General features: G+C 47.2%; 1 protein-coding gene and 1 long non-coding RNA gene across 11 annotated transcripts in view; both read right to left on the bottom strand.

Moving 5' to 3' along the window:
- LOC118238040 overlaps positions 1-5,527 on the bottom strand; it is a 57,375-nt gene extending 51,848 nt beyond the window's left edge. Inside the window, exons 1-2 of the long non-coding RNA XR_004769296.1 lie at positions 5,292-5,527; positions 1,099-3,955 (exon numbers count right to left, since the gene is read on the bottom strand). This is a non-coding gene — a long non-coding RNA (uncharacterized LOC118238040). The remainder of the gene's footprint in view (positions 1-1,098; positions 3,956-5,291) is intronic.
- A 5,242-nt stretch (positions 5,528-10,769) lies between these two features.
- Banp (BTG3 associated nuclear protein) overlaps positions 10,770-26,408 on the bottom strand; it is a 68,179-nt gene continuing 52,540 nt past the window's right edge. For 6 of the 10 annotated variants that reach the window (XM_027410684.2, XM_027410685.2, XM_027410686.2 and 3 more), the window contains 4 exons: positions 25,592-25,630; positions 16,906-17,031; positions 13,273-13,416; positions 10,770-11,360 (listed from right to left, as the gene is read on the bottom strand). In XM_027410684.2, the coding sequence (XP_027266485.1) occupies positions 11,289-11,360; positions 13,273-13,416; positions 16,906-17,031; positions 25,592-25,630 (381 nt within the window). In that variant the 3' untranslated portion in view covers positions 10,770-11,288. The remainder of the gene's footprint in view (positions 11,361-13,272; positions 13,417-16,905; positions 17,032-25,591; positions 25,631-26,408) is intronic. The other 4 variants (XM_027410688.2, XM_027410689.2, XM_027410690.2 and 1 more) reach the window with 2 other exon arrangements.

The raw sequence follows: 26,408 nt of genomic DNA, 5'->3' as shown, positions 1-26,408 counted from the left end.
AATTCCTGCTAATCTGAGGCTGGGTAGCCAGAAGGGCCCCATGGACATCAAACAAGGGATATGCTGTCCTCATCATCAGACTCAGGATCCATGATCCAACATCTGCTTGTCCCAATCCGTGTGTCTGAAAGCCCAGCAAGCTGAAGTCCCAGAAACTCCTGATCTGAGAATTTCAGGGCTCATCCAGATTCTATGGGCTTCATGGATTTGGGGCTCTTCTCCAATATGAGCCTCCAAACCATGAAAAGCACCTTCAACTAGGGTGAGTGTGAAGCTGTATTCTGCCACTGTCAGTGCTCTGGTGGACAATGACCCAGTGTCTGTCAAATATGTCAGCCATGGATAGCTGGAACCTTCTGGAAGCTGTTTCCACACTTAAGAAGCAGCCTTCCTGTTGGAAGAGACTGCAAACCCTGAGACACACCCACCAACCCAACCATACATGTCCCCAGCTCACTACCCTGGCAAATTCCAGACATACTGAAGCCACAGCTATGCCAGGAATGGGAAGGCAAGGGTGATGGGGATAGAGGAGGAAGCTTGCCTAAGCAGGTGGCCCATGGGAGACCTCCAGGGAGTTTCAAGTGATTCCTGATGCTGTGGCAGAGCTGCCTCCTGGCCCCTGAGCTCAGCAATGCTGGCTATAAAGAAGCAGACACAAGGGTCTGCCACCTCTGAATCCTGCAGAAAATGGCTCTGAGAACAGGTGAGGTCCCCAGACCCTGTGGCTGGAACCTTCCCAGCTGCTTTGGAAAACACCAACCTATCTGGCTTTGCAAGGTGACAAGACATCTCCTTCCTACTCACTAACTACTGGTCCAGCTTGTGCCAGCCCTCATCAGAAGCTAAGTCCCTCTGAATTCTCTTTTAAAGTTTATACATGCAGCCAGGATTTTTGTGGGGTGGGGGCAAGGAAAAGCCATAACCAAACTGATCATCAGAAGACAGACACTCCCATGCCAAGTGTGTGGCCTTGTGGCAGGCAGCCCACTCCTTGGCAGGGACGTGAAGTGCATGACCATCTTGCCACCTCCACACATCCAGGAGGAAAGCACAAGTGGTATTTATCTGAGCTGGAGACTAACAGGAATGACTTACCAAAAATGGGGCTCAAAGAAGAGGCAGAAGGCTCACACAGATGAGGCAGCTCAGTTCTGAGCACCCGCCGGACTGAGAGGCAGCCTCAGAATTTCCTGGCATCTGTTCACTGGTGTTGCAATGGTGGAGGGTGAGAGTCAGAAAGAAATGGAAGATTATTAAGTGGTTTTCCTCCTGAGTCAGAGGGCCAATTGGGCACACTGAGACCATCTGCAAAACTGCTTTAGCTGATGGGTAGGAAGTGTCTGCCTGAGAATTAACCCCTCTGGGACCTGGGGAGCTGACTGGGGATGGCAGCTGTGAGCACCTCTGTAGGATGGGTTACAAAGCATAGGGTTGAAGGAAGTGGTGCTAGGCTCTCTGTGCCTCCCTCTCCTCACCCAGATATTAAGATGGGGCTTCAATGAACATGGGATTAGAGAGATTGACACTGAAGACAGTACAGTTCCAAGCTCTAAGCTAGGCATGACAGGGTTGTGACAGCAGCTGACCTCTCTGAGCCACGTGGGACTTTGACTTAGCCCTTATGGTAAGGCAGCCAGACTTAGGGTCACCTGAGGCTTGGGAAGGACCCTAGGGAGCCAGGCAAGGCCTGGGGGAGGGAGTGTCAATACTCTGGACATAAAACAGTTATACCTGAAGACATCAGGCTGAGGCATATTTCCCAGAAAGCCAGGACACCACAAGACCCATCATAAACCCCAGCCATGAATATTCCATATACTGCCATGTTCCAGCAGGTGGCAAAGGGGGCAGCTGACAAGGCAATTACCCTCCATCAAAGCTGTTTCCTCTCTACAAGGATATGGTAAAGTGCAGGAACATAGGCATGTACAATCCCCTGACCACCTGGCAGGCAGAGGCTTCCTGTGTATGGGTGTTGGGGCCAAGGTGGGGGTCCAAATGTTGAGCTGAATTTGAAGTCAATTTGTTTCTTTTACAGCTGAAATGAGTGATGCACACATGAGAAATTCCCACTGAGAGCCACTCTCTTACCAAACCAGGTATCAAGCAAAGTGTCAAAGTCAACTAATGTTGGCATCTTACAAAATACCTGGCTGTAAGTGCAGAGGAGCTACACCATACAGCCAGTGCAGGGCCAGGAGAGGATGACATGTGTGAGGATGAGCCTTCACAATGACAAAACTCTGTGAGTCCCAGAGGTCCAGCCAGGCCCAAGGCCCCACTGGTCATGAGCATTCTAATGTCAATACCAGTTTTGCCCATGATGGCTTCAAAGGAGAGCTAAGGGATGCTCCATCACTCTGTCTGTACCTCTCTGTCTCCTCACCTCTGCCTATGTCTTTATGTATGTTTCCACCTGATTTTTTAAAGATGGGATCTCTAACTCCTTCTGTATGTCTCTGTCTCTTTATATATCTATCTCTATATCTTTGTTTGATCTCTGTCTCTATTCTCCGACTCTCTGCTTCCTGGGTACTTTAAGAGAGTGCTGCTGGCCTGTCACTGTGCTGACCTTCAAGAGAGTTCCAGATTCCAGAAGCACAGTGGGTCCTTAGGTCTCCAGGCCAAGTGGCTTCTTTCTAGGAAAGCAGGGCTAGCAACTAGAAGGAACTTCATGTGTGCAGAAGGGGCTTCATGTGTGATTAGAGAAGGCATCTATCTAAGACTTTGGGATCCAAGGTACAGATCCATCTGTGAGGTCAAAGAGAGGCTCACTGATAGCCCCAGGTTATCACATACCCTGGGGCTGCAGAGCAGACTCCTCTCCCTGTATCAGACCCAACCTGTAAGCTCACCAGCCATGTTCTCTGAGCCCCTTTTCAGTACTTGGTTCTGTCTACTGCCTACAGCTGCTGCTGCTGTTTTGCATGTGTCTGTGTTCACATGTATGTATGTATGTATGTATGTATGTATGTATGTATGTATGTGGATACCAGAGATCAACACTGGGTATCTTCCTAGGTCATTCACCTTACTCTTTTGAGACAGAGTCTCTTACTAAACCTGGAACTCATGGATTCAGCAAGATGGTGCCCAGCAGGTTTCAAGGATCCTTCTGTCTCTACTAACCCAGCTCAGGGGTTGCAGACATGTGCTGCCATGCCTTGCTTTAAAAATGGTTGCTAAGGACCAAACTCAGGTCCTTGTATGGAACACATTTTACTGACTGAGTCATCCATCCAGACCCTATAGGTATTCTTTGTGGAGTTATTCTTATCCTGTTTTGTCATTTGCAACCCAACTTCAGGATTTGCTTAGATTTTTAAATTCTGTCTAAGGAAATACAGTGACCACAAATCCAATGAGCAGTCACAGGCTTTTCTGATTATACATGATACCACCATGCATAATGGACACGCATGGGACCAGCTCAGGAAGACCAAAGTGCCATTGAACCTACATGTCCCTGTAAACATAAGAATGGACAGCAACCTGAAGGAGCCTAGAGACAGCAAGGGACAACAGTCTTGGGCCAGTATCTACCACAGCCAGGCTGTGAGGTGAGGTCCATGGAAAGGACAGGAAAACAGTGAATAGGACTTTCCTAGGAAAGTGCACTATTCACCGTGTGACACTTCAGTCCTAGGCCTCAGATCCAGCTCTTTTGGAACCACTTACGGACAAAGAGACCCCACTGCACCTAGGGTTTGTGACCTCAGTCTTGAAAGTATGAAGTGAGGCAGTTTTCTTCCCGCCATGCAGCAATGTTCCTCCTGGGTAATCATGACCTTGGCTCACTTGCTTCCTCAGTTGCTATCGTGGCCCATCCATCATCTCCTGTCTGCTGGGCGTGATGGTCTCAGATAAAACTCGATGGGGATACATTGCCAGCAATCCATCATCCGTCCTATCCTCCTGGGTGCCAGATATATGGTGACAGCCTGGTGTGACTCTAGGGGACAAGAGATGGAGATGGGTGCTGCTGCAGCCCTCAAGCTTCTACTGGCTACCACTCCCTCCACCTTCTCCCCTGCCCTCATCTCCATGACCTCCCCATTCCCCTTGCCCAGTTGATCCATGTCCAGGCCGTGAACCATGCCTGCTGTCTGCTTTAGGGGACAGTGATGAGCTGTGGGAGCAAAGAGGACAGTGGGGGGGGGGGTACATGGTGAGGCAGCAGAACTGTGGCATTTTTTTTTCTGATTCAGTAGAATGTGTGGCACTGTGGTGGTGGAGTGAGGTGGGAGACGGTAGAAAAACCTAGGGCAAGAGAACATCAGTAGACATGTAGCCAGTTAGTGTTCCCCTCCCAGCTCACAAGGACAGGGTAGGTAAGAGTTTACTTTCTCTAACTTTAAGGTAGGAGCAGTGGAGGGTGTAACCAAGCACCTAGGATCAAGGTTATACATGGCTGGAGGTCATTATGTCTGAAAACCACGGTGCAGGAACAGGGCAGCCTGTGCTTAGGTCTGTACCTCAAAGCTGTGGTAAGAATTTCCTATAGCACCTTATGTGCCTTTAGTTGCATTCATTTCTGACACTATGATTTTTAGACAGGGACTTGTTATATAGCCCAGGTAGCTTCAAACGCCTAACCAATCCCCCTGCCTCAGCCTCCTGAGACCAGTGATAGTAGGCAAGCATTACCATACCAGCTTAGGCTATTTTAATGATGGCTTTTATTTTTAAATGACTGCTGACAGAGGCACAGCAATGTTGTGAATATTGGTTTCTAACCCGTTAATTCATCTCTGGGAGTTACAGATACTCTACACTTCATCTTTGGCAGCGACCTAGAATTTTCTAGAATTGACTGCAAATGAATTTTGCTTTTTCCTGGGCCTCCTGTCTGTTATCTTCTCCTGTGCATCCTGCACACAGGTGTCAGCTCGCCTGTTTCTGATCACAGAGTAAGGTCCACGTGCTGTGGGTTTCCAGTTTTGGTGAAAACCCTCACTAAATGAAGGAAGTTCTTTCTGCTTCTAGAATGTCTGAGTTTCTCTAGTGTTTTAAGTGGATGATAATTTTTTTAAAGCAGTTTTTGCTGAGATGGTTTCATGAACCGTCCTTATGTTTTCACAATGTTAAATCAAATCATGCCAAATCAAATCAAAGCACTCTGTATAATGGACATGATGTGACTGTGATGAGCACGTGAAGGGCTTGAGTCATTGTGTTCATCTAACGGTGACTTAGACAATGAGTTAGGAAGCTTGTCAGGACACTGAAAACAAAATACACAGAACCCCCATGAGTACTTGGCACCTCACAGTTTTTGATTTGCTAACCTTTGTCTGTGTCTTTCAGTTATTTCTGAGGAAGATACTGTAAGATTCTTTCTCTGCTGACCTCAGGTCTGCAAGTTGAAGACATACCTGCCTCCTAAGTGTGGGGAGTGCATTGTGTCCTTCCTACCGTCTGGAAGAGAGAGAGATATCAGGACATCCCTGCCGCCCAAGGTTTGGAAGAACACATTGCATCCTGGGTATTTTCTACTTTCTTTCCCATTCACCAATCACCCTCCTCTGACAGCTCACCTGCTGTTACAGCAGTTATCTGTGTGTCTGTTCATCTGTTGTCTAGTTGCAGAATCACCATTTGGTTCATTGCTTAAATTCTTCACAAGTCCTTCATCACTGCGGTGCCAGCAGAGCTATTTTTAAGCCTGCCTGGGGTGACTGCAGCATCTGCCTTTCTGGTATGTTTCTGTTGTCTACTGCTGCCTGGGGTTTTCATTTGTGCTTCATTACTTCTGTCTGTGAAAGTGTCTGTGGATATAATCTGATCTCCTCCTCCTCCTCCCAAAAGGATTGGCACTTGTTCCCACCAGGCTGCTGGGGACACCAGCAGTCTCTCCCATGGGGGCCAGCCTATTATCAGCAACTGAGACAATACAAGTTAGCTAAGGGGCTGCCCTGCAAGTCAGGTGTACCCTACCAGAACCCACCCAAAGAAAAGGGGTCCATTGGGGCCTGTAAGTTTTGCTGTCTGGTCCAATGCTTTTCCAACTAGCTGTAAGGGTGGTAAGGCCCAGCACACCCACTCAGGTCTGATTGGCCACCCAGTCCAAAAGAAAAATGACCCCAATTATCCCCAACTCCCAAGTGCGCACCCCTTCCTCACCTGAGCTTCCCTTTCTTCAGTGCTTCAAATGTCCCTTCAGGGGCTCGACTATCATCATGACACTCCTGTGCCCTGTCCCTTCTTTGGACTGGCAGGCTATTTTTCCTGGCTGCAATTTTCTCCACCCCATTAGTTTGGAAGTAACACTCTCTTGTGTCCAAAGACTAAGGAATGTCCCATTATGTATTTCCTGTTCAGACTTCCTCATACTGCCTGTATCGTGTGCTATTTGGACAAAAGACACAGGTATCTTCTCGGCCACCACTCTTAGTTATCCTGCCCATAAGGGTGCCACTTTGATCTTCCCAGGGCTGGCACCCTGCTCCTTCTGTCATAGGAGCCCCTGCAGTGCAGAGCTGCTAGCAAGCAGCTTTGGTCCCGTGTCTAGTTGAGCACATCAGAACAGAATGCGCCATGGCCAGGTTACAGTCTCGTCTGTGGAGTTCCTCCCACCGGCAATGCCTGCAGTTGATAAGGCAGATGAGGCATACTGCCCCAGTCCATACTAGACGTGTCAATCCAACCTGTCAGTGTGACTGCAGGGAGTGACCTGCTCTCCTCTCTGCCCAAGTCTCCTGGGGCAGTGTAGTGCTGTCTGACAGTAATCACAGGCTGGGGAAAGGTCACCCCTGCGCCAGCAGAGCTCTGGGATCTGGCCCTGCACCTGTGCTCCCTAGAAATTGCTAGTACACCCTCTATGGAGACTGAAGCCGTCACGTCACCCCAGGAGGTGCCATTGTCCACACTCTTACCTCTGCAGGCATTTCCAGTAAACCATAGTGGTTTAAAAGGTATCTCAGTGCAGTGAGGCCAATCCTCTTATGTTTATTAGGCACATAGAGATCTGGTGGGTATGTTTCAGTCCTTTGCCTTTTTGTTATTAAGGCAGAACAGAATCTCAGCAGTCAATGGTAGTCTCTCTGTAACTGGAAAACTTTAGTAAGACCAGACCTCCTCTGCCCCTCAGGTCCTCTTGAACCGTGGAGCTGTCTTTATCACTCACAGACTCTCAGAAGATCTGCTGAGTCTCATATGTACTAAGGAAATGGGGCCAGTCTCTCCTAGGTGCTGGGATATCCTTTAACAGTTTTGTTGTTTTTAAAAGACAGGGCCTCTCTCATGTAGAACACCTGTGCCATTGTGTGCACCTAAGCAGTGTCTTCTGGAGTGAGCTCAGCGTTGCCAGCTTTTCCTTTACTCCAGACTTTTATATCCAGCAAATGACCTTTGCCCTAGCCAAGGTCAGAGTTCACCACCTAGTTTACTACATCCCACATTTAGCTCCTTGGGAGATTCCAGCTGCCACCAGCTTCATTGTGGAACTTGTGTCCCTTGTCCCAGCAGCCTCATATCCTTATTATGGGTCTCTGTCCTAAGTGTCACAGTGTTCCACACAATCTGCTGCTGGGTTACACACAGTTCCACCAAGACAGACAACTGTCATTCTTAAAGATTTATTTTTTATTCATCTGTGTATGCCTGCCATGGGAGTAGGGGGAGTGGGGGAACTCAAAGGGGGCATTCTTAACCACAGAGCCATCTCTCCAGCCATTACTCTTGTCCACTGCTGCAGAAGCTCCTACTTGCTTCTACTTGAAACTTCACTGGCTGCACCATTCAGAGAACCCACACCTTCACAAATGATGCTTTGACTCGTGAGCTGCCCACCCTGCATTTCCTTGGCTTTTCTCTAGTGCAGTAACAGCTGCCTCAGCATCTCTTGTTAAGATTTATTTCTGTGGGTTGAAGCATCTAGGAGTCTGTAATAAACAGCATTAAAGAGCAACTGAACTGTCTCTGTATTGAGATGAGAGTTGATTTCTAAGTGGCCTGTGGCTAACACCCAGGACAAGGCCCACTCACAGCTTTCTCGGTCAGTTCCTGTGATAGCTGTCAGGTGTACACATCCATAGTATCTATAGATAGAGGAGGTTCATGTCTGGCTTTCCAATCTCATCTGGCTACTCAGTGCTAACTAATCCTTGCCATTATGCATAATAACCAAGGTTTTAGGCATCCTCATCTGCCACATGTTCAAAAAGCTTTCCAAATCCAAGTTCAGAGGATATTTGTCACAGGTTTCTTATAGATGACTTTGATCAGATTGATTGCAACTTTGCTGAAAGTCCCCTTAACCATAAAGAAGTAAATTTTACATAGCCTTTTTCTGTTTAAGATAACCATATGGTGATATTACCATAGTAAGTCAGAATGACTTTCAAAACATTGTATTGAGCATGTATGCATGAACCCAACTCAATCTGGGTGGGGTGACACATCCTTTGCTTTCACTAAGCACAGCCTGCTCATGCTTTGGGGTAGCTCAGACACTCACAAGCTAAATCTTCTTCCTTCCTTCTTTCCTTCTCTACTATCTCACCCCATTCTGGTGTTGAGGTCTTAGATGTCATCCCATTTGCCTTTTCTCAATCCATTGATACAGTTCTGGGACAGCTTCACCTTCCAGTGCATGAGGTATCTGTGAAGACCTCCGAAGACAATTAGTGCCCATCATCCTTCTTGACTGGTTGGTTGTACCAGGTTAAATCAACTGTTTAAACATCTGTGTGAATGGAGTCCTCTAAGTATAATCTTCCCATAGCACCAATGTTGGTTTTGTCATTTGAATCTAGACTTAATTCTCCATCCCAAGTTTGTCTTTAGATTTTTCTTAGCACACCTGATATATTCCATTTTTCTGACATCTCAATCTGTCATTCAAAGAAGGCTATCTTCATGAGTCTACTTTTATTGATTTGACTGATGGGATGTTTTCTCCTCATTAAAATTTGCCTTAGTTCCATCTGGCCAGAGGACACACACATGGCTCAATGCCTGTGACAGGCTAAGTTCTTCAGCAACGCTCCAGAGAACACCTAAGAATATATACCTTTCTCAAACTGCTGGGTGATGTTCTGCAAGGGACAAGGCCAGGGCTATTAGCACTTGAGCATGCATTCTAGTCTTTACAGATATTTACGCATCATGTTTCTATATGGTTTTCAAATACTGAAGGCTTAAAATTTTACACCATTCCTAGTCTTTCTTCAAGGCAGTAAAAGTACTTTAAAATAATTCACTTCTCTTCTTGCCTGTCCTGAATTAGTTATGTTTTTCACTATTTGATTTCCTTAATCATTTCTTTAATGATATAGATCATTTCAGATCTGTTTCTATTCCGTGTGGTCCGGTGGTCTCTTCCTCTAAGAACTTCCATCAGAGTCCATCCTTCTAGTCATGAAAATCCCCTGGAACTACCTTTCCAGGGGGCATCTCTAGCACAGGGCTTCAATTTTTATTCTTTTGCCAAATGCAATCCATTTATCAAAAATAATTTTGAGATACAAAGAACACCAAACATTTTACTGTTTTGAGTAACTAATCCAGTGACCTGGTGTACAGGACAAAAATAAGTGTTATCCAATCCAGACCATTTTCACCACCCCACGAAGACACATTATCCCCTAAGTGTAACTCCCACCATCCCTCTCTTCAGATCCTGACAATTTGTTTCTATTAATCTGTCCATTCATATAATCTTCCAGTAGTCTTTGACCTCCGGTTTCTTTCACTCACTGATGTTTTCAAGTTCATCATGTCATGGTATGGGCCAGAGTGCCAATCCTGTGGCAGTTGAATAATCCTCTGTATCCAGAGACATGCTTTGCTTGCCTGTTCATATGCTGAACCTTTGGGCTATTTCCACTTCAAGTTCTTAGGAATGGGGCTCTTGTGAATCTGCACACATAGGTGTACGAATGAAAACAAGAGGGTATTCCTGGGATTACAAATGTGAGGTCATATGGTACATTGTCACCAGCTTTCAGAACACATTCTCTGAAGACCTGACTCTGCTGAAAGTAATTACCTCCTAGTATTCTGTCTTCCAGGATTGGAGTCAGCTTCCATCTCACATTCTGCATGTCTGGGGATGGATTTATACTATGCTTCTCATGTGGATGCTTTCCTCTTTGGAGCCTTCTGGAACCATTCTTCCATTCTCCATTCTTGCCTGGGATCCTGTCCAGATGCATTACATAGGCTCGTAACCTCCAGCCTCTATGCCTTTCCCCATTTTCCCCATACAGGCCATCTTCAGCAATGGCCAGTCTCCTATGATGGTCATAAACCATGTCAAACTGTCTATTCCAGAGAACTGTTCTCCTCTGCTACCTCAGCATGATTAACCAGCCCAAGAATTCAGAATGTGGTGGTATGAGACAGAGCATGATAATTGGGACAGGAACTTTGAAGTCTTCCCAGGAAAAGCCTTGAACATGATATTGTCAGTCATTAAGGACAACTTTACTGGCATTTCACAAGCCACTGATGTGACTATTTGAAACTTCTTTCTCTGCAGAAGCATGGCCTTTTCCACAGGGCATGCTAAAAGGACCCCTAGGGTTGCGCCTAAGCATTCAGAAGAGGATGGGCTGGAGTGACCTTGCCTTTGAGAGCTCCACCATGATGAAATGCAAGCCAGATGCCCCAAGGGGTACCCAGAACTCATGCTCCCTAGCAGTGAGGGCCAGAGCAGGAATTCCCTGGTAGCATGGACCTGGAAATGACTATGTGTCCCAGCACCCATCCTGGGACTGGGCACCCTGGGGATGTCCTCTCATGGTGCAACAACACTGAGCCTCTATGGCCATAAATACACTTTATTTCATTAGAAATGCATAATTACACCGTGGAGCACTCCCCTAGCAGCGGGTCCGCAGTGCTCCAGCATCGTCAGCTGTCTCCAACACCTATGTCAGGACCCCGAAGGGAGCACACGGCCAAGGCTTCTGCTACTCCACAGTTGTGTTTCTGTTGTGTGTGGTTTGGGTTTTTTGTTTTTTTGGTTTTTTTTTTTTTTTCCATTTTCTTTTTTGTTATAAACACCATAGCAAATTAAAAAAAGCTGTTTAAACAAAATATTGTAGTTCTTGTTTTTCTGAATGTACTCAACACGCTCTGCACTATGCTTCTCCTCTGGAGACCAGCAGTAGGACTCAGTCCTGAGGTGCCTTCCAGCAGGGGGTGGCCAGGACCTTTCCCAAGAGGAGGAACTCTCACGTGCCCTGCAGAATCCACAGTTGCCCTGCTGAAGCAGGAGAGCAGGACATAGGGCAGTGTCAGTGAGCAGCTGTGGTGTGGTTCTCCTACAATGCCTGGTCTCACTGGATCTGGATGGCTCCATGTTCAAGCTGCATTTCGGGCTGCAGAGTGGGCTGCAATGCCTCAGCCGTCTGCAAGATGGGGGAGAAAAGAAAGCTGTTCTAGAAAAACAGAGCAGCACATTTGTGTCAGCAAGCCACCCGTGTTACAAAAAGCCACAACTTTCGCACACAAGTAGAAAACACACGTCAGTCTCAGAAGCTCAATTTGTACCAGGCTACCCCTGACCTGATGGGAAACAAGCAGACCTCACACTTGCCCAGGAGAACTTGGGCTACTGGGGCCATAATGCTGCCAACTCTCCATCCTTACCTCAAGGTGCCCCGAGAACATATCAGATTAGCCATGCATGTTCTTAATCTGATATGTTTGCCTAGAATCTCTGGGTCATACTGACAGTATTTTAAAGTAGCATCTTGGGACAATTAAAAAACATGGCACCTGTCAGTGATGTACATTAGAAAGACTATGCAGTCACTGTTTTAAGGTGCAAACTTGCAACCCTGGAATGAGTCACTGATCTTCCATCTCAACTGTACTGCAGGGGCATCAAAGGATAAGCTACCAGGGCTTGGGTGCTGAGTCAGGAACAAGGCTTGCACCACACGAGGCAGAAGTCTCACAGTCACATCACCACAGCACTGGCACCTGACAGCTCTTACTGTACATCTAAGTCTGTTTTTTCAAGACAAAAGACTTGACATACTATCTCCTTTAGGAAGGGAGGAAAGGAGCTGGGCATAGAAGAAAAGGCAGGAGGAGCTCTTTGAGTTCAAGGCCAGCCTAGTCTATACAATGAGTTCCAGGAGAGTCAAAGCTACATAGTGAGATCCTGTTTGTGCAGGGATGGGAAAGTAAGGAAGGGAAGGAAAAAAAAAAGTGACTTGTTCCTCCTCCCCAATGGGGATAACATGGCTGTGGATATGTTTAGCTCACTTATTAAAAAAAAAAAAAAAGGGGGGGTAGGGGTGGGAAGAGGATTACAGTTCAGGTGGAAGGATGTGGACTGCAGATACTTTCTATGTATGAAACCCTATGCTCAGCAGGCAGGAAAGAGATATTGGGATTTATCAGAAGTTCAAAAAAGCGAGATCAAGTGGGCAGCTGTGTGGCAGGCTAACGGATGTGGCCCTTTGAGGCTTAACTGGCATTATGGCTGAGGCTTCAAGATTGGGAGGCCTTCACCTCAGCCCAAGTTCCTTCCCTGAGAACCTGGAAGAGTCATTCCTAGGCCTTCAAAGCTCACAGTGCTCTCTCCTAGGACACCTGGCCTGGTAGCTCCATAAGCCTTCCAATTCTTGAGGCAGATAGGCCTCAACAGGCCCTGGGAAAAGTAAAATCATGACCAGTCTAAGGCCAAGGCCTGGTTCTCAGGCTCAGGGGACCAGAAACTTCTGTTAGAACCTGCACTGCTCACTGTACCAGGCCCATAGCACACCAAGGAAGGAGCTCCTGCCAGAGCCAGCTAGAGGTATACAGAGGGAGGTAGGAGACTTGTCTACATGACACAGACTCAGATGTCTTGAGCCTTCTGCCTCCCTACCACTGTCACCTACGTTGGTTGGGCTGAGACCACATGAGCCCAGAGCTTCTGGCCTGTGGGATAGATGGTCTGCCTAGAAGAGGGCTGTGACCTTCAACAGAAGGGGCAACGAGTTCTCAGGAAACAGAGGCCCTGACTCTGGGCACCCTCCAAGAGTGGCTCCGAGGAAAGTGAGGGCAGGGCAGAGCTTTGGTCTAGTTTTATATCTAGAAAGCAATTTCCAGACAGCATCTCAAGTACAGCTCACATTGCAAACTGCCAGAACTGCCCTCACATCATGATTTCAGGAGTTAAGGGTTAACAGAAGACCCATGCTTGAGCTGGATCTGTGTGCCTCTCTACAAGGGTTCCTACCTCTAGAGGAATGTCAGACGCAGCCCTGAGTTCAAATCTACTAGGGAGGCTGGTGGGACTAAGCCTGGGAGGGACAGAGGACTCACCTGTGCTGTAGCTGTGTGGTCGCTCACAGGCGCCAGCTGGACGTACTGAACCTGAATGTCACTGCCCTGGAGAGGCGACCCATCTACTCCAGTAGCAGCAGGGTCTGAAGAGGCCACGGCTATGAGCTGAGCACCCTGCAGTACCTGGGGTTGGGGACAAAGCCAGGCTGGTCAGTGGAGCTTGGGTCAACCAACCCCCATCCTCTTCTGGTCCAGAAGCAGCAGGAGGCCTCAGGCACACAACATGGATGTAAGTGCAATGTAGCCTCACTGCCCACCGCAGAGAGACACCTGGTTAAGTGAGTGTTGAGTTTTTGACTGCCACAGAATCTGCCACATCCACAGATAGCCTTTCTGCAAAATCCTTGTTAGACATAGACATTAGTCTCTTAAAGCCTGTGTAAAAACAAGCTAGAACTTGGAAAGACTTAACCAAAGAAAACTGCTCAGGCACACTGAAGACATAGCAGGAGAGCTTAACAACCCCCTGGGCAGAGCCCATGTGGAGTCAGTAGCTTTATATAGGAAAACAAAAGGAGAGGGAGGGCTACAGAGATACTCAGTGGGTACACTGCTTGTGTGCAAGCATGAGGAGTTGAGTTTGGACAGTCAGCATCCACACACAAGTCAGGAATAGCTGTGAATGCCTATAACCCCCAACAGGAAGACTGCTGGAGCTAACTCAACAGCCAGCCTAGCCAACATAGTACACTTCAGATTCGGTGAGAAACCTCATCTCAGAAAAAGCAAGTTGAAGATAGATGAGGACACCAACATCCACCTCTGCACATGCAAGCACAGGCACAGCACAGGCACACAGCATGTGCGCGCGCGCGCACACACACACACACACACACACACACACACACAAGTGCACACACACAAGTGCACACACATGCACACGTGCACACACAAAGAAAAAAGAAGAGCTACGCTATGGCAGGGAGACTAGAGGAGTGAACAGGCCCCTAGGGGAGGGTGTGACCAAAGAGGACAAGACATCCAGGAGCAAGTCACTATAAAACATAACCTTTAGTCCTGTATCCATCATTCTGACCCTACTTGACCAAGGCCCTGCCTCAGAATGGATCGGGAGGAGGGAGATAGGTCTGGGGTGACCCCACCTCTGGGTATCCTTCCTACTGGCTTACTTCCTACAAAATCCACTTGGTGCTTACACAAATGGTCAGGTGGCTGTAGGCAGGCAATACTGAGTCTCTTTCTGGTCACTCATAGTTGCCAGGAACCAAGGAGCCCTTCATCAGGACTGTGGACTATTCTAGGTGGGAAGGCCAGGAGTACCAGACATGGAACTCCAACAATGATCAGAACTGCCCATATCAGAGACACCTTTGGCAGGATGGCACACCCATCCTGTGGTATAAAAGAAGACAGCATGTGACATGGCTCCCTACAACCAAAGACAGCAGTACAAACTCACCCAGAGAACTGCTAAGAACAGCTGTACTTGTAAATAGTGCTGGCCTGTCAGATAACATGTGCCTTTTTTAAAGGACACACACCAAGTAAGAACAGTGTCTTTTATGCTAATGAGGGTCTGCCAAACCAAAATAGGCTCAGGTTCGCAGGCAGTAGTAAAGTATTTTTTAATGGCTTGAAAGCTCTTTTTTACTTATTTTTTGAAAAACTAAGGAAAAAAGTGAGACAACTACTTGGGAATATGAATGCTAGCAGACTTAATATAGCTGTCCCCTTAGAAACTCATGCTTGATGCCATATGGCAGTGTCAGAAGTATCTTTCATAAGGGGCTGACACTCAGTATTCCTTTGGAAAGTGGTCAACCTCCTTCTTGGAGAGCACAGTGGCTGCTGGGTCAATCTTACTTCCAGTTTGATTTCTGCTCATCTATGGAGGCCCTGACAGACTCTGCTCAGCGGGGAGCCAAGAGACAACACAAATAGTAAACCTAATGTCTAGCCTATCTCTGCACATATCTGGCCCTCATGACCTCTCTGGACCTGCTTATTTCTGCTTGTCTTTATGTCAATGTGTGGGGATAAGAGGACAGTTTCCTTGGCCTCACAGGAGCCACACATCCTGGCCAGCCACTCCATGGGCCACAGTGACAGACAGCAGGTTGTGCAAAATCAGAGAAAAGCTGGTCTTCACCCCTCTCCGGGTGCTCAAGATCAGGTTAATTAAAAGGAAAAGGAGTATGCACACACACACATCTGTGTGATTGGTTTCCAGACAAGTTCAAAACTCAGCATAAATACTTGCCTGGTATTTCTACCCAAAAATACCTCAGCACTACCACTAACTCACACACCCTGCTCTGGCACAGCTACTGCACAATGCTACTGTCCACTCCCTCCCTCTTCAGAGCAAAGCAGGGCAACAGATACTAAGTTGCCCAACAGTTGGCTGACAGTAAACACATCTTGTTTTACACAAAGCCTGGCCCCTTTTAGGGGGAAGCCTAAATAGAGTAAAATGATCTGGTTTTTCGTGTCATTGACAGGCTTCCTCCTTCCATTCTGACTTGTAGTCAGGTTCATTATTTTCCCTCAGAACTACTACATTTCTCCAGGCATTGTGCTTTGCTTCATCTGACCAAGCAGTTCAACTTAAAACAAAACAGGAATTTTACATTTAGAACAGATGGAGCTCTTGTTTGGGGGACAGCCTTTGGTGGCAGACTGGGTTGGAGCCTTGGCTCTTCTAGACCCTCCCACTGTGTGAGTTGTCCTTGACCTCTCATGGACAGCCAAGATAGCTTGGGACCTCTCTTCCCCTGCATTTATTCACCCAGCCCTCCCTACTCTGCAGGATCTCAGTGGGTCCCACAGGCTCCCATGCTAACCCTGCACCCCACCAAAACCATGCTCTGCAGAGGAATGGACTATTCTCACCCAGCATTTGAGTCACAGGAGCTTCCTGGTCTGACTGCAAGAACACTGAGCCAAACAGACAGGATTATACCTATGGCCCACTTGTGCCTGGCTGTCTCCCCTGACCTGCCCTGGGTCATCCACCAGGGTAACCCAGCTAGAGGCAAAGGGTGCTCCGTGTGCTCCTTGAACAGCAGAAGCAGCCAGCTTCAGAAGGAAAGGACACAAATACCAGAACTGCTGCAACAGCAGTATGATCCTGCCCCCATGAATAAAAAGTTCTGTGGGGTGGAGGGCTCTGAGTTCATCAGATGGATCTGTCTTTCTGGCCAGTCATCAAACTATATGCTTTTATATGCCATTAATGGTTTCAAGTATGTCTTCAGACACATGTGGTCATACATGTGCACATGCATGCACGTACATATAAGGCACACATCTGTTCACAGACACCTCATCAGCTCTACTAAACCCCTAGAATGCTCTACTAAACTCCTATGGTGTCTGGTGTTTCTGGCTACCAAAGCAAGCTCTTATCCTCAGGCCTCTGTGGGTAAACCAGCATGGACAATAGCAGTTATGTGGCAGCTTCTATAAGTAAGCCTGGACTCACAATGTGTGGCATCGTCTAACTTGCTGTAGGTTCTCAAAAGGCCAGATACCTGTGTGGCAATCAGGTCCTGCCTGCTGTCCAGAGCTCTAACCTGACTCTTCTTCTCATGGTCCCTGGAAAACACTGGTCAGGCCACCCACATCTCCCGACAAGAAACACTTACAAACCTGGATCATCTCATTTCCAGCAGGCAGATCAAGTGTGTCTCCTCCCAGAGGCCAAAGCTGGGAGGGATTAGCCTGGGCCACTGAGTCACCGCTGACAGGAATGGGATTCTGGCACAGGCCCCACGACTGGAAGAGATCAGAATGGGGGCTATAGGCTTGGCAGTGACATGTCAAGCCACAGATCCCACCTTGTGGGGAAGAGGTAGGAAAAAGGGGAGGTGCTGGCACACTGTGGCTGCCTGGTTTGCTATCTCCTGGGAACTCAGAAGCCAGGCTGCCTTTGGAAACCCCAAGTCAGCAGTTGTAACATAACCACAATTTCCCAATCATGTTACATTTTAACAAGATTCCTCCATAATGAGTCTAAGGTAACTGTAGCTGCTTTTAAGGATACTTCTGCAATCATGGAACCTGTTTCCCAGAAAGCTCTGCCTGTGCAGAAAGCAGCACCCTCCCTGCTCAGCACCCCAATAGTGCTATCCTGCCAACATTGCCAATAAAACCATTTTCTGTATGAAACATGAAGCGGGTTAAATCTGAGGTGGTGGACTGTAAGAAAATCTGAATTTGCAATATTAAGACAAAGGTGTAACTTGACCAATCATTCAATGAATGGAAGCAAGATTCTCATCTGGACAAAACTTAGGAAGTTACAGCTTTCAAAGACAAGAGCTACCAGGCCTGGTTTGCAAACTGTCTCCCAGTGAGAAAGCTGTGGGGCCTAGACCCTGGCTATGGGATCCGTCCAAGTCCATTTCAACTGTGTGGAAGAACTGGTGAGCTCTCATCTTGGCTGGCTTCTGTGAAGAAGAAACTTGAAGATCAACATTCATGTCAAGGGTGCCATCACCATGATCACAGGGAGGGCACTTGCCTGGGAATGCCTGGCCATACCTGAATTGCCCGGTTCTGGCCATGCTTCTTGGGCCTGTCCCTGTATGGTTCTGGTCCACACTCAAGACTTATCATCCTAGTGACCAGTTCTTCTCCAGCAACAGGAGCAGACATGCAAATGTTCTGCTGTGTGGGCCCTTCCTGAACCTGCCTCCAGCACCAGAGGGAAAGCTCCAAGGCACCTCCCAGGCAGTTACCAAAACAAATACCTTTTAGCATTATCAGCATGATGGCTAATAATCCTAGCACTTGATAGGGAGAAGCAGGAGATCAGGAGTTCAAAGCCAGCCTTAACTACTTAAGTGAGTTGGAGGTCAGCCAGAGCTGTATGAGACCACAACAACCCAAGTATGGTTTCAAGGGAAATGCTACTCCAGGGAAAGGACAGCCATGAGGAGGACTGATACAGGAAGAGCCAGCTGGGTGGGCATGGGCTGTTTACCCCAAGAACTTCTTTGAAACACTATAGCCCAGGATAGCTGTCAGGGCAAGGAAGATGACATCTGGCATCTATCCTTACAAACAAGACTGAGGAAGGTCCCAGCAACACTAGAACACTTTCTGTGACTGACTCAAGCACCCAACAGGTATCTACTACAAATGTTGGATGGAAATATGTGCTGCACGTGCTCCGCCTTGTTTAGAGTACCTGTCACAGCACTGTGCAAGAGTAGTGCAGGTGTACTGCAGTGAGCACAGGAAGGCCTGATACACTCCCTAAGCCAACCACATCCTGGTCTCTGGCATGTCCTGGCAGTGCTTCAAGAGAATAATGCAAGTTGGGGTTTGGCTTTAATGTTAAGTTGGTGGTGGATAAAAACCTTAAAGTCAAATCCCAGCTTTAGGATAGCAAAGATGAGTTTGTGTTGGGTATCCAGGGCACATTTTGGCTGCCCAAGAAGACCAACTACTCAGTCTTTTTGGAGGAATCTCTGCTGCTGTAGGCAATAATCTGGCTGACATGAGCCCTGGGCTACAAAAGGAATGCAGCAATGCAGGCCACCATGGTATGGCACACAGAGGCAAGTTTCCACTTATCTCCTAATAATGAACTTTCAGTTCCTTCACTCTTCCTGCCTACTTTGCATCTGGAACGGAGCCCTGATCTGCAGGTTCTCCAAACAGGCGCTGGAATGTGGAAATGTCTGACAGTAGTGAAGTGAGTGCTGGCTCCCAGGCCAATAGCCAGACCCATCACCTCCAGGCAGCCAACTCCAGCTAGCCTGCAGCTGACCTCCAATGGACTTCCCAAGGGATAGCACAGTACTAACAGGCCAGAGACAGGGACAGGAAGCAGGCATGTGCTATAGTCTCAGCTTCACTGGTAGCAACTCCCTTAACACATTTTTGAAGCACTGCGAATTTTTCAGACATATGAAAAAATGGCAGAGGGCAAGAGTTTGGAGCGGGGCACTCAGAGAACCTGGGAGCACTGTGCTTTGGAGCACACACCATCTGGTTTTCCTCCATCCACTACCAATTCTGAAGCTCTACTTAAAACCCAACTGAGATAATGCAAAACTGGTGCAAACCCTAAAATAAATGCAAGAAGCCCCAGGACCTTTCAGCAGTATCTGCATATGAAACTGAATCCCACCAAGAATCTATTAGGAAGCAAAACCAAAGTAAAACAAAGGGAAACATTTGTGCCAGGGGCAGACACTGAGTCGTGTTGATTAGTGTGAGGCCAGCCTGGCCCACAGCTGCAGGAAAAGCCTAAGAAGCTTCAACTTGTTTCTCTTACTCACTTGATTCATCCAAACAAGGGTCTTTTCCCAACCTCAAAGGGTAGTTTTCTCTAGAACAGTGAGGTGCTAGAAAGACAACTATTCAATCACTGACTGGCCCAGACAGCAACCATCCACAAACTTTTCATACATACACACATTCCCATGACAAGTCAAACTCATTATGCCTTGTGGGTGGTCCCTCCCCCCTCTTTCTCTCTCTCTCATGTGTGTGTTCGTACACACGTGCACATGCATGCTCTTCCTCCACTTTAGAACATATTTACCAGCCAAAGATCAATGTAAATTGTTCTCCACTTTGCTATATTGAGATGAGATCTCTCATTGAATCTGGAAATTGCTAACTTGGCAAGTCCAGCTGGCCAATAAGCTCTAGGAAAACTCTTATCTGCCTCCCCAGGACTGGAATTACAAATGTACACTGTCATCCACGTATGTGGGTGCTGAGGACTGGAACCTAGGCCCTCATGCTTATGTGGCAAGCACTTTACCAAGTGAGCCATACTCCTAGACACTAATTTTTACGTCTCTGTTCTGGTTAAAGTTATTATTGCTCTGATGAAACACCACACCCAAAAACAAGTGGGAAGAAAGTGTTTACTTGGCTTATACTTCCACATCATAGTCCATCACTGAAGGAAGTCAGGACAGGAACTCAAACAGAGCTGGAATCTGGAAGCAGGAGCTGATGCAGAGGCCATAGAGGAGTGCTGCTACTGGTTTGCTCCTCTGGCTTGCTCAGCCTGCTTTTCCATAGAAGCCAGGACCACTAGCGCAAGGGCAGCACCACCCACAGTGAGCTGGGCACTCTCCAATCACTAATTAATAAAATGCCCTATAGGCTTATTTACAGCCTAATCTTATGGAGGCATTTTCTTTTTTTTTTTTTCTTTTAATTAACTAATTTTAAGTGGTCTCCCTTCCCTCCTCTCCTCCCACTCCCCACCCCACTTGCCTCCCCCAGTCTTAATTAAGATTCCCTGCTCTCTGATAACTCTAGCTAGTATAGAGTTGACATAAAACTAGCAGCACAGTCATGTAGCCCTGCCTGGCCCTGAGAGGCAGATGTGCTGGGATTAAAGGCATTTGTACACACTCAGCTAAGCTACAGATTCTTTAAGCCCTTTAAGGGAAGGTTACTGAACACATGTCCTTGAATTCCATTGTGGGGGGGGGGGCGTTTATGCACTATATGCATGTGTTTACAAGGGGGAAGGGTGGTGGCACACACATAGTAAGGCCAGAGAAGAATGTCAGAGGTCTTCCTCCATTGTTTTCTGTCTGACTCCACTGAGATAGGGCCTCTCACCAGACATGAATCTCACGCTTTCCTCCCTAGATTTGCCCATCTCTGCCTCCAGTGCTGCGGTTCTTAACACACATGGCTATGCCCAGGTTTTACATGTGCACTGGGGAGTCAGACTTAGGTCCTCATGACTTTGGTGGGTCCAGGGGCTATGCAGCTGTTTACAGGCCATAGTCTAGTGGCCCTGGTTGCAGGTGATTTCTCCTACTATCTCATCTCCAGAGCCCCTAGGAAGGTGTGATCTTGCACACAAAGCAAGGAGAGAACCTGGGCAATGAGACAACAGATGGTACAGTGATCACATGCAGGCTGCCTGGGAGAAGCTCGCAATCTGCAGCCTATCCACACCTCCAGTAGAGATCTCTCCGTGACAGAAAGTGGGCTTCCAACACAGAGCTTAGCTACAGAGCCCTGAACTGTGGGGGTTTAAGGTAGAAGAAGCTTGACAGCATGCTACCAGTGTGAGACAGAGCTAGGGGAGGGAGCCCTGTGGAATTCAAGTTTGATGAACCTCCATTTCTTAGTATGACCTCACTTAGAAATAAGGCCCCTAGTGGATAAAGACAGGTTCTAATCCAAGGACATGTATCTCTCCAAAAGTAGGGACATCTAAATACAGGCATAATTCTAGAAGGCCATGCAACAACAGGAGCTATCTGAATCAATAAATCAACTGGCAGGAACACCTGCAGAGCCTTCAGAAGTAATGGAAGCATCCTGGCTTCTCTGCACACTTCTAAACAGGCAGCCTGGCCTCTGCTGAAATGCCTCTGTACAGGGGGCCTGGCCTCTTCCACACACTTCTGTGCAGGCAGCCTGGCCTCTTCTGGACACCTCTAGGCTCCAGAACACTGGGTAAGGCTTTTCTTTTCTTGCTGTCTTTTTTTTTTTTTTTTTTTTTTTTTTTTGGGGGGGGGTGTTCCTAAGATCCAAGTAGAGAACAGAAGCTTGGGGATCCAATCCCAAAACACAAAAGGGTCTTTCACTTGAGTTCCCCAACTGGACCACGGGCTGATATGAACTTCCCAGAATACTCTGAGGCCTCTGGAAACACCTGTCCTCTCCTGCAGCTGCTCTGGACCAGCTCCTTCAAAGGAGCCACCAATGGTCTCCCCTAACTGCTCCCTGGGTCCTTTCCATAGTCCTAACAGAAGTGGCAAAGATGGGTGCTGGATTCCTGCAAAAATTCCTGGATGTCAGTAGGAATTTGCAGTAACTTAATGTAAATGAGTCACCAGAACCCAAAATATACAATCAACAGTGACTTACAAAACCAAATTCTAGTTTTGTACTGAGCAGAGCGGGGGGCCCTTCGTGTAGCCTGAGGAGGCATGGAGAAAAGAGCGTCATACTCCCATGGACGAGAAGTCCTCCATACACACACAACAAACATGACCTGTTTGGCGGGCTCTCAAGATAGGGCAAGGCAGGGCACTCTAGCTGCCCACCCTTATCATACTTGTGGTTCGAGTGCTGCCAGGTCCACCATTTTCACCATTTTCGATGCACCCATCCACTGCACTGCACTGCAACTTTCAATCCCTATGGCTCTTGGCATTTAAGGACTTCTTTTTTCCAGAATCTTCTGACAACCCATATAAATTAAAGACTTCACTATAATGACTATGTGAAAACTGAAATCCCTCTGACAAGAAGTTAGTACTGTATCAACATATTTGTCACACCCAAAGACCCCACTCTGGAGCCCTACTCTGTCGTAATCCCTTGCATGAGGGGCCTAGATTTCCATGACCCTGCTTTGCCTTCCCACCAAAGTTCAACCCAACTAATTCCATCAGGCCATAACAACTCTATCCAGACCACTCCAAATGGTACTATCCCAAACATGCTCACAGCTACAAAAGACAGGAGCATGGTGGGCAGCAGTGTGTCACCCACCTTCCAATGGCACCTTTGGCTTCACTTGAGAAGAAAGAAGTCACCAGTTTCAATCAGCTTAAATAATCTGCCAGTCTCCCAGAGCCAACTCTCAACAAAAACCATGAGAAACAAAGGTACAATGCAGTGAATAGCCGGAGGCCCAGGCTCAGTACCATACCTTTCTCCAACAAGCTTCTCCATGGCTCCAGCTAGAACTAGTGAACATATTAAATCTAACTCTAATATACATGGCAGTCAGCTTCCTCCTGAAACCTAAGGTCACATAAAGGATGGGAAGCCATTACAAGAAGACACAGTGGCCAGAAGCTGGAGGGAGACTTGTGCATTGGCCTATGTATATGGGCGCTGCAGTCTGAGGGTAAACTCAGAGCACTCAGCTACACCCAGAGAAGCCTGATGTACTTAGGAGCCAAGATAAAGCACAGCTTTGAGAACCCAGCCAAAGGCCCTCTAAGTCATGTTTTAAAAGATTCTGAAGGAGTTTACATTTCAGTATCCAGGGAATCCCCTGCCTCCTTCCTCTATTGACCCTCTGAGATACTGGACCCTTCCTGACTGTGCCTGCCCAAAGTGGTTGTATACACTGGGAGCAGCTATGCACTGGTCCCCCAGAGGCCAAGTTCAGGTGGATCTAACCTCATTAACACTGAATCTCTGCTGCCCAAGTCCTCCTGTCTCCCTCTCGGGACACAGCCATACTGTTGTCATGCTGCAGCCTTGATGCAACAAGCCCCATTATCTTCCCACACCAGACTGAAAAACAGTGGTGAATTTATGAACTTAAAAAAAGCTGGTTACAGACAGGTGGTGGTGGCACAACCTTTAATCTCAGCACTCAGAAGGCAGAGGCAGGCCTATCTCTATGAGTTTGAGGCCAGCCTATAGAGCAAGTTCCAGTGCAGCCAGAGCAAAAGGAGAAACCCTGCCTTGAAAAACAAAAGTCAGTTATATAAATGTCTCCAGAGCTTTTACAATTGAGGATGATATGATGTCCTACTCAACATCCTTTCCATATACCTATAGCCAGCGCATGCAGTTAGTATTCAGTAAAACATTCAGGCATTCACACCAGGTTGAAGGAAGACCTAAGACCAATTCAGGATAAAGAATCCAAGATTCATAGGCACAATCCTCTTATGGGCCCAGAAAGAGGACAGGTGACAGGGCTAACTGTCCCCAGCTCAGGATTGGTGACTTTAGCTCCACTGAGGGCATCAAGGTAAATGGAGCATGTGTGCCTTTTGAACCATAAATGAAGCCATTCTGAGTAAGATTACTGAACAGACTTGAGAAGTGGCCAGATGATACAATGAGGACAGAATCTCTACAAGTGGAAATAGGCCTGCAGAAAACAGTTGCTTCATGAGCACATGCTGTACACTTCCATCAGAAGGCAAGCTGCCTTCGGGAGAGAAGATGCCAGCAGTGCCCTTTGATGCATGGTCCTAGATACACTGACACTGGAAAGCAAGGGATAGAAAGAAAGTATAAGGTTCACACGTGGAAAGAATCAGAGATGTACAAATTACTTCTCTGACGGGGATGTTACACTTCTCAGTGAGAAAAGTGACCAGCATTGCAGCTTCTTGTAGGGAGGCTGCTTAGAGCAAAGTGGGTAGTAAATCATGGCTGGCAGCAGTGACCGGCTTCTGAGGCACTGGAGACAGAGGCAGAACCAGACATGTCAGGCTTAGAAGCCCAGGCAATGGTTCTTTTGTAGCCTCACTGCTCCTGACAGAAGCCTGTGGCTGTGACCTGAGCTGCCATGCCTGGGGCTAGATGCTGGGCTCTCTACCCTTGGTAGACAGGACCAAGGATCAAGCAGGCACTTCTGCCTACAATCAAGCATGAGCATCATACTCGAACTGTGAAAAGCCTGCTGTACTTTTTTTAATTCCAAGTGCAACTTTATTCATGACAGAAACAGTGGGAAATTGAGGTAACAAGGCTTTGCTTTCCTTATCTATGAAAAGGTGGATCCTTCCCATGGGGAAATGCCAACATAACAAACATAAACCACAATGTCATAAAAAGCAGAGAGAGGAACCAACTACAAGACTGAAACTCCCCAAGAGGAAGGCTATGAGAACCAACTTCTGCTACTTGTTCCCAACTGTACAAGCTTGGCAGAAATGACTAGGGTTCTCTTTGATTCTAAGTGGGTGGCACAGAGAAGACTCATGGGTCTTCCAGCAGAGTTTTGGAAAATGAGGATCAGAGCCCCTGTATGGTAAATGAGCCCTGTGTCTCCATAACTTCTTAAACTTTATTATTACAAACAGGGGCCTGTTCTGACTATTCACAGTGACCCAGAGCTGAAGCCAACCAACCAACCTTCACAAAAACTCCTTAAAGGCCACAGAAGTGCAAATCCCCACTGCCACCCCCAGCTTCCCTCCATCCTGCAGCACTTCCCTCCTGAGGACCCACAGCCTGGGACACTTCACTAAGCACAGAAGTCCTTCCAGATATATCCAATAAGAACTGCTCTCCTTATCTCAGAAGCACAGGAGGTGTTCACATTTGACAGCAAGAAGCAAGAAGCATGCCTACCTTGTCCTACCTGTGCAAATGTCATCAGATTTTCATGGGAAGCTGCAGAAAGCAATGAACTTGGGAGTTTCTTCTCTGGTACAAAAACTAATGTGAGAGCCCACAAAACATAATGCAGGCCAGAGCCCCACCTGTGCACACCCCTGGACATTTCACCCCATCTCCCTCCTACTGGAGGCAACCCCACCCCCACCCCACCCCAACCCAGTGTCTCATGCTGAGGAATACAGACTGTGTGCAGGACATAGTGAGAAGGTATGGATGGGGACAGGTAAGCACTTACCTGTCCATCCTGGCCAACATGATGGATCTGCAGATTGCCCTGCACAGTGAAAGGGGGAAGACAGAGTGAGAACTTCCCTGTACTATTCAGAAATAACCAGGAAACCACTAATTCTACAAAAATCCAACCCCTTTTAGGAATAAAACCCACAATAATAAAACAAGTAGCCAGCATTGGTGGCGCACGCCTTTAATCCCAGCACTCAGGAGGCAGAAGCAGGTAGATCTCTGTGAGTTCAAGACCAGCCTGGTCTACAAAAGCTAGTTCCAGGACAAGCCTCCAAAGCCAGAGAGAAACCCTGTCTTGAAAAACCAAAATAAATAAACAAAAAAACAAACAAGGGCTGAAGAGATGGCTCAGAGGTTAAGAGCATTGACTGTTCTTCCAGAGGTCCTGAGTTCAATTCCCAGCAACCACATGGTGGCTCACAACCATCTATAGTGAGATCTGGTGCCCTCTTCTGGTCTGCAAGCATACATGCAGGCAGAACATTGTATACATAATAAATAAATAAAATTTAAAAGTTAAAAATAAATAAATAAAAAGTATTAGAAGCTGAATCTCTTTTTTTTTCTCTTGTATTAAAAGCACAAAACTTAAAACCTGTTCCCTCAACTCTGACCCACAAATGAAAATGTCTTTCTTTTCCCTTTTTATTTAAAACAATTGTAGATTTACAAGGCATGTACAAGTATGCCCCCTCTGAGTCTACAGTGTCTTTTCACAGATCTCATTTTACGCCATCATCAATTGTAAAAGGCAGCAGAAAAACATCCCAGTCACCCCACTGAGCCAGGCAGACTCTCTCCTAGAGAGC

This window comes from Cricetulus griseus, chromosome 3 (assembly GCF_003668045.3).
Source record: "Cricetulus griseus strain 17A/GY chromosome 3, alternate assembly CriGri-PICRH-1.0, whole genome shotgun sequence".
In the NCBI taxonomy this organism is placed as follows: domain Eukaryota; kingdom Metazoa; phylum Chordata; class Mammalia; order Rodentia; family Cricetidae; genus Cricetulus; species Cricetulus griseus.
Note: the sequence above shows the minus strand (reverse complement) of the source record. Positions and strands in the feature narration are given on the sequence as shown.